Source organism: Balaenoptera borealis (assembly GCF_965194805.1).
Source record: "Balaenoptera borealis genome assembly, chromosome: 21".
Taxonomy (NCBI): domain Eukaryota; kingdom Metazoa; phylum Chordata; class Mammalia; order Artiodactyla; family Balaenopteridae; genus Balaenoptera; species Balaenoptera borealis.
Genome location: NC_138880.1, coordinates 2,059,450 through 2,073,251, shown reverse-complemented (window position 1 = coordinate 2,073,251; position 13,802 = coordinate 2,059,450). Strand labels below are relative to the sequence as shown.

At 40.5% G+C, this 13,802-nt stretch overlaps 1 protein-coding gene across 3 annotated transcripts in view; it reads right to left on the bottom strand.

Annotated features, from left to right (window-relative positions):
- The window catches only part of HGSNAT (heparan-alpha-glucosaminide N-acetyltransferase), a 47,197-nt gene that overhangs the window by 29,178 nt on the left and 4,217 nt on the right, over positions 1 to 13,802 (bottom strand). For all 3 annotated transcript variants that reach the window (XM_082374836.1, XM_082374838.1, XM_082374837.1), the window contains exons 2-5: positions 10,451 to 10,566; positions 6,892 to 7,028; positions 6,553 to 6,674; positions 3,744 to 3,813 (exon numbers count right to left, since the gene is read on the bottom strand). In XM_082374836.1, the coding sequence (XP_082230962.1) occupies positions 3,744 to 3,813; positions 6,553 to 6,674; positions 6,892 to 7,028; positions 10,451 to 10,566 (445 nt within the window). The remainder of the gene's footprint in view (positions 1 to 3,743; positions 3,814 to 6,552; positions 6,675 to 6,891; positions 7,029 to 10,450; positions 10,567 to 13,802) is intronic.

Below are 13,802 nucleotides of genomic sequence, written 5' to 3'. Positions count from 1 at the left end.
TGATGAAAAATCTAAAAGAGAAATTAAGGGAACACTCCCATTTACCACTGCAAGAAAAAGAATAAAATACCTAAGAATAAACCTACCTAAGGAGACAAAAACTGTATGTAGAAAACTATAAGACACTGATCAAAGAAACTAAAGATGATACAAACGGAGGGAGAGATATACCATGTTCTTGGCTTGGAAGAATCAACATTGTGAAAATGACTATACTACCCAAAGCAACCTACAGATTCAATGCAATCCCTATCAAACTACCAATGGCATTTTTCACAGAACTAGAACAAAAAATTGCACGATTTGTATGGAAACACAAAAGACCCCAAATAACCAAAGCAATCTTGAGAAAGAAAAACGGAGCTGGAGGAATCAGGCTTCCTGACTGCAGACTATACTACAAAGCTACGGTAATCAAGACAGGGGGGTACTGGCACAAAAACAGAAATATAGATCAATGGAACAGGATAGAAAGCCCAGAGATAAACCCACGCACGTATGGTCACCTTATCTTTGATAAAGGCAGCAAGAGTATAAAATGGAGAAAAGACAGCCTCTTCAATAAGTGGTGCTGGGAAAACTGCACAGCTACATGTAAAAGAATGAAATTAGAACACTCCCTAACACCATACACAAAAATAAACTCAAAATGGATTAAAGACCTAAATGTAAGACCAGACACTATAAAACTCTTAGAGGAAAACATAGGCAGAACACTCTATGACATAAATCACAGCAAGATCCTTTTTGACCCACCTCCTAGAGAAATGGAAATAAAAACAAAAATAAACAAATGGGGGCTTCCCTGGTGGTGCAGTGGTTGAGAGTCTGCTTGCCAATGCAGGGGACACGGGTTCGAGCCCTGGTCTGGGAAGATCCCACATGCCGCGGGGCAACTGGGCCCGTGTGCCACAGCTACTGAGCCTGCGCGTCTGGAGCCTGTGCTCCGCAACAAGAAAGGCCGCGACAGTGAGAGGCCTGTGTACCGCGATGAAGAGTGGTCCCTGCTCGCCGCAACTAGAGAAAGCCCTCGCACAGAAATGAAGACCCAACACAGCCAAAAGTAAATAAATAAAAATAAATATAAATAAACAAATGGGACCTAATGAAACTTAAAAGCTTTTGCACAGCAAAGGAAACCATAATCAAGATGAAAAGACAACCCTCAGAATGGGAGAAAATATTTCCAAACGAAGCAACTGACAAAGGATTAATCTCCAGAATTTACAAGCAGCTCATGCAGCTCAATATCAAAAAAACAAATAACCCAATCCAAAAATGGGCAGAAGACCTAAATAGACATTTCTCCAAAGAAGGCATACAGGTGGCCAACAAACACATGAAAGGATGCTCAACATCATTAGCCGTTAGAGAAATGCAACTCAAAACTACAATGAGGTATCACCTCACACCAGTCAGAATGGCCATCATCAAAAAATCTACAAACAATAAATGCTGGAGAGGGTGTGGAGAAAAGGGAACCCTCTTGCACTGTTGGTAGGAATGTAAATTGATACAGCCACTATGGAGAACAGTATGGAGGTTCCTTAAAAAACTAAAAACAGAATTACCATATGACCCAGCAATCCCACTACTGGGCATCTATACCCTGAGAACACCATAATTCAAAAAAAGTCATGTACCACAATGTTCACTGCAGCTCTATTTACAATAGCCATGACATGGAAGCAACTTAAGTGTCCATCGATAGATGAATGGATAAAGAAGATGTGGCACATATATACAATGGAATATTACTCAGCCATAAAAAGAAACGAATTTGAGTTATTTGTAGTGAGGTGGATGGACCTAGAGTCTGTCATACAGAGTGAAATAAGTCAGAAAGAGAAAAACAAATACCGTATGCTAACATATATACGGAATCTAAAAAAAAAAGGTTCTGAAGAACCTAGGGGCAGGACAGGAATAAAGATGCAGATGTAGGGAATGGACTTGGGGACACGGGGAGGGGGTAAGGGTAAGCTGGGACAAAATGAGAGAGTGGCATGGACATATATACACTACCAAATGTAAAATAGCTAGCCAGTGGGAAGCAGCAGCATAGCACAGGGAGATCAGCTCAGTGCTTTGTGACCACCTAGAGGGGTGGGATAGGGAGGGTGGGAGGGAGACGCAAGAAGGAGGAGACATGGGGATATATGTATATGTATAGCTGATTCACTTAGTTATAAAGCAGAAACTAACAAACCATTGTAAAGCAATTATACTCCAAAAAAGATGTTAAAAAAAAGAAAACGATAAGGACTCTTTATTTTTAAACATACTGCAATTCTATTACCTCCTTTAAGAATATTATCAACAATTCCTCAATATTATCAAATAGCAAGTTCAATTTTCCTGTCTTTTTTACAGTTTAATTGGTCAAGTCAGTATCCAAACATGTTCCATATACCCATTGCTTATATTTTTAATTTCTTTTTTTCCTTACAACTCAACTCCTATTTCTAGTTTATCCAGCACTAATAACATCACCATCACATGAAAACTTGAAAACAGAACCATCTAAGGAAAGGTAAAAGAAGATATGTAAAAATTAAAATTAAAAAAAGCACTTTTTTTCTTGTACATGCTTGTTCCCCAAGTGAAAAGGAGAAAGATGCTGTATTCTTACTACTTTTTCAGATTCTTTTCTGGTTCAGACAAATCTGAACTTCCCTAGGCTTGCATGGGCACACTGGAAAGTGATGGGGAAAGGTAAAAGGGACCCTTGCTTTCCCCACAAGAGCTTTGTGCCCACAGGCTGCAAAGGGAGAATCACATGTAAAAGGAGTTTCAATTCCACAGTGGGGCAAGGTGGGATTCTTCTCTTTGCAAGAGTCTGATATCAGCTATCTACCACTTTAAACATCATGTAATGGATACATTCACAACCAAAGCACCAAATGAAAACACTCTAATAAACTGGAACACCATTTACATCTTATCACCAAAGTAATGCAACTCCTCTTTGCGGATTGCACTCCGTCCCTAAAGGGTCAGAGTGATAAACTCCCCAAAGGTGCAGGACTTCCCCAAGCTAGCAGGTTCTTTCTTCCAATTTGGATCCAGCTCACCAATAACAGCTCACGGTCTTTCCTGAGACCGTAACCAGCTGAGCATGTGAAAATTCAACCTTATTCCTTTTAAGAGGAAACACCTTCCCTTGGCAAGGTGATGTGCCAGGCCTGGGTCTATTTCACTTTCTTTTCCTTCTGCAGTCCGCAAATCCACTCACCAGAATCATTGTTTACCAGGCAGGAGAAGGAATCCCCTCTCCAAGCTGGCCGACCCTAACCAAGGGAGAGTCCACCCTGAGGTCGGAGGTCCCCACCACAGGAGCTGGGAAGCTGGACCAGAGGCGTGGCCTCTGGGTTCAGAGCCAAGAGGAGGAAGACAGTCAGTGTGGCAGCACCTCCCAAGACCATCACAGGCCTCTTCCATGCGCTACGTGGCAAGATGTGAGAGTCTGTCAGGAAATAATGACTGCTCAAGTATTTTCTTCTACATCTTCAGCCACGTGGGAGAATTGAAGGCAGAGAGCCATTCGCACTAGGTTATTATTTCCCTGAAGTCAGGGACCATCTCTTATTTGACACTGAATCCCTAACGCCTAGGACTACACTGGGCATGGTGGACACAGTAAGTTTTCATTTAATCCAGGAATAATGGTCCAACTACCCTTTCTGAATACAGTTATTCTGTACTCTACTTTCCCCAGTGTGGCCCCCCCAACGCCTGCTTACCTCAGCGAGAACCTTAGAAGGGACACCACAATGATGAGCACCAGGCCGACGAGGAACGCGATGCTCACAGCTGCAAAAATGAAGAAAACGTATCATCACCAAACGCTGTCGTGTCATTACCGTGAATCTGTACATGAAAAATGCAAACAGAGTATGAAAAGGAATGTATGTATACGTATAACTGAATCACTCCGCTGTATAGTCGAATTAACACAACATTGTACATCAACTATACTTCAAGAAAACAAATTTAACAATTAAAAAAAGAAAAAGGCAAACAAATAAAAATGGAAACTTATGAAGGAAAAACCTGTATCCTTATGTGAAATTTCTTATTAACAACTGAGAATACTCTTCGTGAGGGAAGTGCTAATTTTCATCATGAAAAATATCAAACATACACAAAAGTACAGAGAACTGTACAATAAACCCACATATAGCCGTCACCTAGACTCTAAAATAATCAAACATTGTCACTCTTGCTTCATCTACTACTACTACTCACCCTTTTTTTTTTTCCACCTGAAGTCTTTTAAGCAAATCCCAGACATCAAGCTATTCCATTCCCACATCTTCAGGATGTATGTCTATGTACGTCATGCAACTCTTACGTGACCCCCTGAGGAGGACACTGCATCTCTTCCGTAGGACGCTACTGAAGACACACGGCCTCTTCTGGGTCACAAGAAGGCAGCAAGCAAACCCAAGTAACAAAATAGCAGGCCAGTCCTCTTCAAAAGTGTCAAGGTCGTGAAAGACCAAGAAAGGCTGATTAGAGGCCATGAGGTTAGATTAGAGGCGGCCTGGGAGACCTGATCACTAAATGCTCTGTGGGACCCTGGACACAAAATGGACACGAGGAGGACAACTGGAGAAATCTGAGAACTCCGCAGCTCAGTTAATAGCGCTGTGTGCGTGAAGTTCCTGGTTTCAATCACTGTACATGGAATCGCTGTACTGTGATTATATAGTTTAGGGGCTTAGGGGAAGCTGAGTGAAGGGTATATGGAAACCCTGTTTTGCAACGTTTCTGTGAGTCTAAAACTATTTCAAAATTAAAAGTTTCTTAAGAATGGACCTTTTGCTGTATAAGCACAATGTCATACAAAATTAATAATTCCCTGGCTAACACTGAGTCCATGTTCAAATTTTTCTAGTTGCCTGGAAAATGTGTGTTGTAGGCCATGTGCTCAAATCAGGATCCAAGCAAGGCTCGCATCTTGCCTGCATTGTTAACGTGCCTTAAGCTCCATGCATTGGTCCACAGCCACTGACTTGATTTACACGAGGCTGGCTCTCTCCTATCAGGGCATCTCATTCGAGGTCTAGATCTGCCAGGACCCCGCGCCTGGTGTCACTGAACTTGTTCCTCTATCCTCCGTGCGTTCTGTAAATGGGAAGTTAGCTGTAAAGCCTTGGCCGAGAAGTCCCACTTCTCTGGCAGGAACGCTTCGCAGGTGCTGTGTCTTTCCCACTAGGTCCCATCAGGAGCACCTCCTGCTTCAGACCTTGTGCCCGACGCCCGCGTTCAGCTGGTGAAGGCCTGTCCCCTCCCGTGTAAAGTTCCCCTTTCATTGGATGGTTCCATCCACTCATGGCTTTTGCCTAAATCAATAACTTAAATGGGCGTTGCAAAATATTCTGCCACATTACCTGGATTCCTTCTCTAAAGAACTTACCCTCATCATCTAGGACTATTTCGTTACCCTAAGATATAGTCAAAACAGGAAAGGCAGGAGAGATGGTCCTGCCTTTACCAGGATCATCAGTAAACACCAGGTGTCCTTGTTACCCCCAAAGGCAACCAAAATATTGTTTTTGTTGGCGGAGGGGGCCTTGTGCTTTTTAGCTTCATAGTGAACTCACTGGTTTTTGTATGTGCAACAGGTTTCCGTCAATTACATTCATTATTCTTCTAATGATTAAATCATCCCGCGTTGGCTCTTTCACATTGGCTCTTACCAGTGTTCTTCTGACAGTCTTCAACAGCGTCACTGTGAACAGTACTTACTGTTGGAACAGCCCCAGGGATTCCTGATACTATCTACTGGGGGCTTGGAGGGACAGATTTTCTCCAGTGGAGTTATTAGAGAACGAACAATCCCTCCTGAACCCAAGGGGACCTCTGGACAGTCAGAGACACATACAGGAAACACTGTACCCTAAATCCTAAAACAAAGAAAGACACCTGACAGTCAACTGTCTTATTTCTAGTTTCTTTCCACTGCATTAATTTTTTTGGCTTATTTATACTTCATAATACAGTAAATAACAACTATGAGAATATGTTGATACAACAAATAATTTTTTGTATGTCACATAATTTTCTTAGTCTACACCAATGACACAACAAATACATTACAAATATGCCACAACTAAGTGAGATAGACAACCTACGATCCAGGATTTAAATTACCCAAAATGTCGCAAACAGTACTCAAAAACTAAAACCGTTGAAAATGCAAATTTACCAAGAGGGACTTCCCTGGTGGTCCAGTGGCTGAGACTCTGCGTTCCCAGTGCAGGGGGCCCAGGTTCGATCCCTGGTCAGGCAACTAGATCCCACATGCTACAACTAAGACCTGGTCAGGCAACTAGATCCCACATGCTACAACTAAGACCTGGTCAGGCAACTAGATCCCACATGCTACAACTAAGACCTGGTCAGGCAACTAGATCCCACATGCTACAACTAAGACCTGGTCAGGCAACTAGATCCCACATGCTACAACTAAGACCTGGAGCAGCCAAATAAATAAATAAATAAATATTTTTAAAACATAAAAATCAACCAAGACCATGTACGTACGAAGGTTACTGTCAACTGGCTTCTCATTAACGACCAGGTCACACGCAATTTCATTGACTCCATCATGGGTGTGCTTTACCAAGAGAGAATAGTTTCCAAATTCTCCAAATTTGTATTCCAGCCTACAAAGATTAGGTAAAATGAAGAAACATCATTAGGTTAGGAAATAAGCAGTTGGATGTTGGTAATGTCACCCAGGCAGAGTGATAGGCATTCCTGGGTGCAGACCAGGGAAGACACAGAAAGATATTTTGAAAGAAGAACCTAAAACCCAAACAGGAAAAAAATAGTAGAGAGAAAGTGCAGGTGTCAGTAGGTCACATCATAGCAGCTACGAACCTACAAACTTGCTTCTCCTCCGCGGTGTCATTAAGCTGCAGGATGGATCCGTGCTGGGTGCTCACAGCCACGGCCTCAATGCTGGGCTCCCCGGGTTTCCTGCTCTGGGAGACGTCGACCAGGACCTGGAGCAGGCACTACACGATCCAAGCACAGGCCAGGTGTTAGGGGTTTGACAGTCTGTGGTTGTTGGGTATCCAACTGAAGACCTGAGATAACTTTTCCTTCATACTTATAGAAAACTTTTACACTTCAGTGATTTAGGTAAAATTTGCCTACATAACGAGGTGTTGCTATGGAACTACATAATCTTTATTCATAGGTAAATTCTTCACATAATTAACAAATACAGCATCCCTTTAATCTTGCATTCTACGGTTTTACTTAATATTATTTAACAAATAAACTTCCATGATTCTACCCAATTTGCATATTTATAATTTTTAATGGTTGCATTATATTCCATCAAATACTATCGCTATGAATACTTAGGCTTTCAAAGCTCGTTTTATCTTTTTGTATATAACTTATATAAATTATATTGTTTTGGAAGATATATAATTTAATTATGTGATATATAATAATATAAATCTACTTATATTTATAATTTATATAACTTATATTGTTTTAAAAGATCTACACATGATGTTCTTATTCCTTTAAATTCTTTCCCTAAGACAAATTTCCAAAAATGAGATTACTGGATTAAAAAAATAATCATTTTAATGGTTCTTGTTACACGTGGCCAAATATCACTCACAGAAGAAAAATTACAATAGATTTATTTCTCATCAGCCTTACCAGGAGTTCATATCATTCTTCCTTTTGTTCAGGTACTAGGTGTTTATGATACCACAGCATTAAGATTACATTTTAAATTATAAGTAGATTAAATAATTCAATTTTCTTTTGCTCTTTTATGTTCCTTATGGTGTGAACCACCTGGTAGACACTCAATTGCCTCTAACAGAATCTTAGAAATCTGTCCTCGTACACTGTAACATTAAACTTCTAACTCTCTCAAACACTTCCCCACTCTAGTGCTTTCATCTTATTATGTTCTGTTGTTTTTAAAGTTTTACAGAGTCATACTACTGTGGTTTGTTATTTCTTCTATTGCTTCATGAGTTTAAAAATGTATTCTGCATTTTTTAGTATTTTTTAAATTTGTGGTTTTTTTTTTTTTTTTTTACTTGAATCCACTTGGGGTATTTGATAGATGGTATCCCATAATTCTAAATACCTTTCCCATGGTTTTAGCTGTTAAATTCTTACGTAAATTAGATTCTACTTCTTATACTTCGTTTGGCCTGTTGGTCTTCATTTCTCTTTTTTGGCTACGTTCACGACCGTGCTCTGTGATACTTCTTATCTGGCACAGCAAGTCTCCGTACTGTCCGTTCTCCTTTTGGGCCATCCTCTGATTCTCTTGCACACTTATTTTTTCATAGACATTTTGGAATTATTTTTATGCAGCTTCTATAAGGTATCCACAAGCAATTGTATTGAATGTATAAACTAATTTGGGAAGTATTGCCATTTTTCCTACGTTTAGGTGTCACATCAGCGTGCATTGGCTATTTCTCCATTTAGCCTATAATTTTCCCATTAAAATTTTATCATTGTCCATATATATGACCTCTTACAGATTCTTCAAGATGAAAATATAAGTCATCATAAATCTCTCAATATGCCAACTTATTCTACCTGATAGTTTATTTAAGATTTTTACACCCACATTAATTAGAAAGATTGACCTGCATTTTCTATCATGTCTTGGCTAGATTTTAAGATCAACACCCTGCAGAACGAATCAGATACCAAGCCATCATTTTTTTTATTGTTGTTATATTTAGGGTCAGTTAATATAGATTAAGAATTATTTATTATTTGAAAATGCAGGAAAAAATGACCTATTTTTAGGTAGAGAAATTCATTACAACTTTCCAGATTTCTTAAACAGTTGCTGATCTATTTATGTCCTCAATTTCTTGAATCAATCTTCATATTATACTTTTTGAAGGAAATCAATCAATTTTTGTACTTTAAATTGATCAGTCTTAACTGTTCATTGGACCATAATTATTTTAATTTCTGTTGCATATAATTTCTAATTTTATTAATTTCCATTGTTCCATTAAATGTATCAATAATTTATCAATTGTGACTTTTATTTATTTTTTAATTTTTTAAATTTTTATTGGAGTATTGTTGATTTACAATGTTGTGTTAGTTTCAGGTGTACAGCAAAGTCAATCAGCTATACGTATACATATATCTACTCTTTTTCTTTTTTTTTGGATTCTTTTCCCATACAGGCCATTATTGAGTATGTGTGACTTTTATTTTAGAAAACCATCTCTTGGTTTTTCTATGACATTTATGTCTGTATTCTCTCTCCTATTAGTTTGTTTTTGTTATGCAGAGATATGAAATTGCAGAAAGTATGATCTCTGCCGTTTGTGTTTAGTCTTGTTTGACAACACATGATTGATGTTTTGTTAAATACATTACAGGTATTTTTGAAGTTACCCATTTTTTCAACTTAATTTAAGGTCCTTTTAGGTCCCTCTTGTGATAAACCTTTTCTTGGTCTTGACCTACCTTTTTAATATTACCGATGTTGTGTTTCACTTAACTTTAAAGGAGGTGTCATGTACTGCTCCATCATCTTCTAGCTGATACCCACACTGGGGACTTTTTAAATTTGTTTTCTTTTTTAAAAAGCTATTTACACTAAACAGGTCACTATCCATTAAAATTCCTCCTCTGAAGGTGGTACATAGAAGCTCTTAATTTGGAAGTAAAGAGTATTTCATTTTACATGGAAGAATAGCCCTGTCCTGAAAAAGCAACAAGGTCTAGCATAGGAGCAACACCTTCAGATAAAATCCTTTATCGTCTGAAGGGCCTCGGCGTAAGCCTCCCGTGGCCCTCACCGCCCCGCCCTGCCCCCCGGTGTCTCACTCCTTCCTTCTCTGGTCCAGCAGGAGGGTTATGCAGTGGGCAGAGGAGTCAAATAAAACACGTCTATCACTTCAGGCTTCATAAGGGATCAAACTGAATGGACTCCAAAAGGGATTGTGACTATCCTGCAGAGACCCCATCCTAGGGCATCACCCCTCTGCAACTTGAACACCAGTGGTGTGGCTGCCCTGTCACACTCCAGGCCCCCTGATTAATGGCTCTGAGGGCACAGGCTGTAAGAGGTGGCAGAAATGAGCAAGAGGCCCGGATCTGGTTTATGCTCTTATTGTGGGATGAAAGAATGCTTGTTGCATTAAAAAAAAACGAAAAACAAAACAAACATGTCTCTCAATTTTGCTCATCACAGAAACTGGTCTGAAAAAGACGGGCAGGGAAAAGATAAAGAAAGGATGCTGCCCATTGCTAGGCACCCTCCGTGACGGAATTTCTTCTGAGTCTTTGTCCAGCCTGTTTGTTTCCTCACCCGTAAAGCTGAAGCTAACATGTGAAGGGCTTCAGGTCTGACAGCACTGGGGCCATATCAAACTAGCCCCAAAGCAAACACAACTGTGAGCAAGCACGCGGCACCTACATGATAACAGCGATCGAAATTCCAGTAGACGGTCAAGTTTGTCCCAGGCAGTTCATTATGGATGAGCAGCAAAGCCTGGTCCATCTTCAGCTCTAAGCGCCTTTTTTTCCCTAAGTCTGGTAAGAATTAGAAAAAGAAAAAGAAAAAGAAAAAGAAGGCACCTGAAAGATGTGTCAGAGACAAAGTGCATCAGAGTGGAAAGTGGCTTCCCAGGAGAGCTTCTCAAATGCCTGGGGTCTCTCGTCCCTTATGCCGTGTCCACACGGATGTGCACATGCACACACACACCCAGTTCCCTTCCACACACATGCCTCTACTACAAACGAGGATTCAATCAATACCATTCACATCTTACAGTCACCAAGTACTAAGGTATGAGGGGCACCGAGTTTGTCTCCACGCAACTTCTATTTGATAATGATGACAACCTCACGAGCTAGGTATTTTCTCCATCCTACGGATGAAGAAATTAAGGCTCACAAAAATTACATAACTGCCCATGGCCACAGAGTTTTTCAGTGAAATCACTGACGTGAACCCAATCTGCGTGATTCCGAAGCTCCAAGTTTCCTGGCCCACATCACTCAGCTCTGAGCTGGGATGGGCAGCTCTTAAAACCTGCAGGACCCCAGACTAGGGAGTCAGGACGCGCAGAACAGCAGTGTTCCTGGGGGATCTGCACGCCCTTTACAGTCCGAGAAGCTCTGCCTGATATCACTTTTGTTTGGAGTTCTGCACCTCCTGGTTTCCATGGCAGATGTGAGGCGGGGAAGGAGAGAGGGTAAGCCTGAAGGGCAGAAAGAGCCACTGCTCCATATTCCCTGGGCTTAAGAGCTCATCACTTTACCAGATGTTCTTAGGGTCCCATAAGGATGATGCATCTTCTACCTTTCAGTCTGCCAATTTGGTAGGAAAACAGTGAACTATTATTGGCTAAAGTTAAAGCAAAGTGTTTCATCCAGATCAACTGGGCCATTTATATCTGTTATATTATATGAAAGAGAAATTACCATCTAGCTTCTAGGCAAAAGAAAAACAGGGAAACTTTCTTTAATTTTTTATTTTATATTGGAGTATAGTTGATTTACAATGTTGTGTTAGTTTCAGGTGTAGAGCAAAGTGATTCCATTATACATATACATATATCCATTCTCTTTTTAAATTAATTAATTAATTAATTTGGTTGCACCAGGTCTTAGTTGCGGCAGGTGGCCTCCTTAGTTGCAGCTCGCCAGCTCCGTAGTTGCAGCACGTGGGCTCCTTAGCTGTGGCAGGTGGGCTCCTTAGTTGTGGCATGCGAACTCTTAGTTGCAGCATGCATGTGGGATCTAGCTCCCTGACCAGGGATCAAACCCAGGCCCCTGCATTGGGAGCACAGAGTCTTATCCACTGCGCTTCCAGGGAAGTCCCCATATATCCATTCTTTTTCAGATTCTTTTCCCATATAGGTTATTACAGAATACTGAGTAGAGTCCCCTGTGCTATACAGTAGGGCCTTGTTAATTACCTATTATATATACATATATATAGTAGTGTGTATATGTTAATCCCAAACTCCTAATTTATTCCTCCCCCTCCCACATTTCCCCTTTGGTAACCATAAGTTTGTTTTCAAAGTTGGTGAGTTTATTTGTTTTGTAAAAAAGTTCATTTGTATCATTTATTTTTAGATTCCACATATAAGTGATATCATATGATATGTGTCTTTGACTTACTTCACTTAGTATGATCATCTCTAGCTGCATCCATGTTGTTGCAAATGGTAATATTTCATTCTTTTTTATGGCTAAGTAATATTCCATTGCATATATGTACCACATCTTCTTTATCCATTCCTCTGTCGATGGACATTTAGGTTGCTTCCATGTCCTGGCTGTTGTTAATAGTGCTGCAGTGAACACTGGGGTGCATGTGTCTTTTCAAATTATGGTTTTTTCCAGATATATGCCCAGTAGTGGGATTGCTGGGTCATATGGTAATTCTATTCTTAGTTTTTTAAGGAACCTCCATACTGTTCTCCACAGTGGTTGTACCAATTTACATTCCCACCAACAGTGTAAGGGTTAAGGGAAACTACGGAATAACACAACCAGAAAGGTAATGCTCTAGCCTCTTATATTTTGTACCGTGGAAGCTTACTTCAGGGCTCCCCAGCACCTCAGCTGCTTAATTCAGAAAATTCCTCACTGCAGCCAGCCTAAATCCCTCATGTTTAGCGTTTATCCTAATTGACCCTTATTTAGCTCTCAGTGAACACAAAACACAGAGTATTTAACTTTTAATAATCTACTGAAGCTTTTTTTCCCCTCCAGGCTAAACAAAGCTTCATCAGTCACTTTTGCTGTTCTTTCGTCGCCCTATGGCGAGGGGCCAGTGGAAGCAGCGTTCGAGACCGGGAGTATAACATGGTGGGTTAAGTGTGTGGACTCCACGTTGGGCCAACTTGAATCTGGACCCCACCCTGCCTCAGCGTCCTCATCAATAAATTAGGGATCATAACAGTGTGTGCTTCGGAGGATTGCTGGGGAGGCTAAAATTGATAACACAAGCAAAGTGCTTGACACAGAACCTCAAACAAAGTTAAGTGTTCGACAAATGATGATTATAATGATCTGGGCCACATCCGACCAATGCAGGGGACAACATGGGCTTCGTCAGAATCAGGAACATGTGGTTAACTATTTTGAAAAGTTGTTTCTTCTCTTTTCATTTAACCTTATTTCCAATTTCCCCCCATTCCCCTTTCTTCCAATTATAAGAAATGATGCTATATCCTATACAAAAATGGCGCTATAGACATCTGAAAATCAACATGCTCTCTTTTCAACATAGTTCCTTAAGAATGAACTTCCAGGAGTGAAATTTTCAACCAAAAATAGCTTTTTAAATAGTTTTTGATATGTTTAGCCAAATTCCTCTCCCAATTTAGCTGTGCCGGTTTATAAAGACGACTGTGGTGTTCATTGGCTCCCAGTTGACACAGAAAACGACACACTTACTGTGCTCCAGGTCCCAACAGCCTCGTGAAACAGCTGCTGGTGTCTCCAGCCTCCGGATGAGGTATGGGAGGCCTGGAGAGGTCACCCACCAGACTGACCCACCACTCTGGCCAGCACCTAACCTCTATGCTCCCAGTCTCCTGAGACTAAGCAGATCTGTTCCCTAGCAGCTGGGCCAGTTTAATTTTTTCCCCTTGCTTTTTGGCCTGATGTATAGAAAATATAAACTCCTTATTATTTTAGTTCTGAACTAACAATGATCAAGTTTGAACATGTTTTCCAAATGTTGACTATCAGTACTTTCCTTTCCTGTGAAATGTTGGAATGTTTATTTAACCACTTAGCCCCTGTGA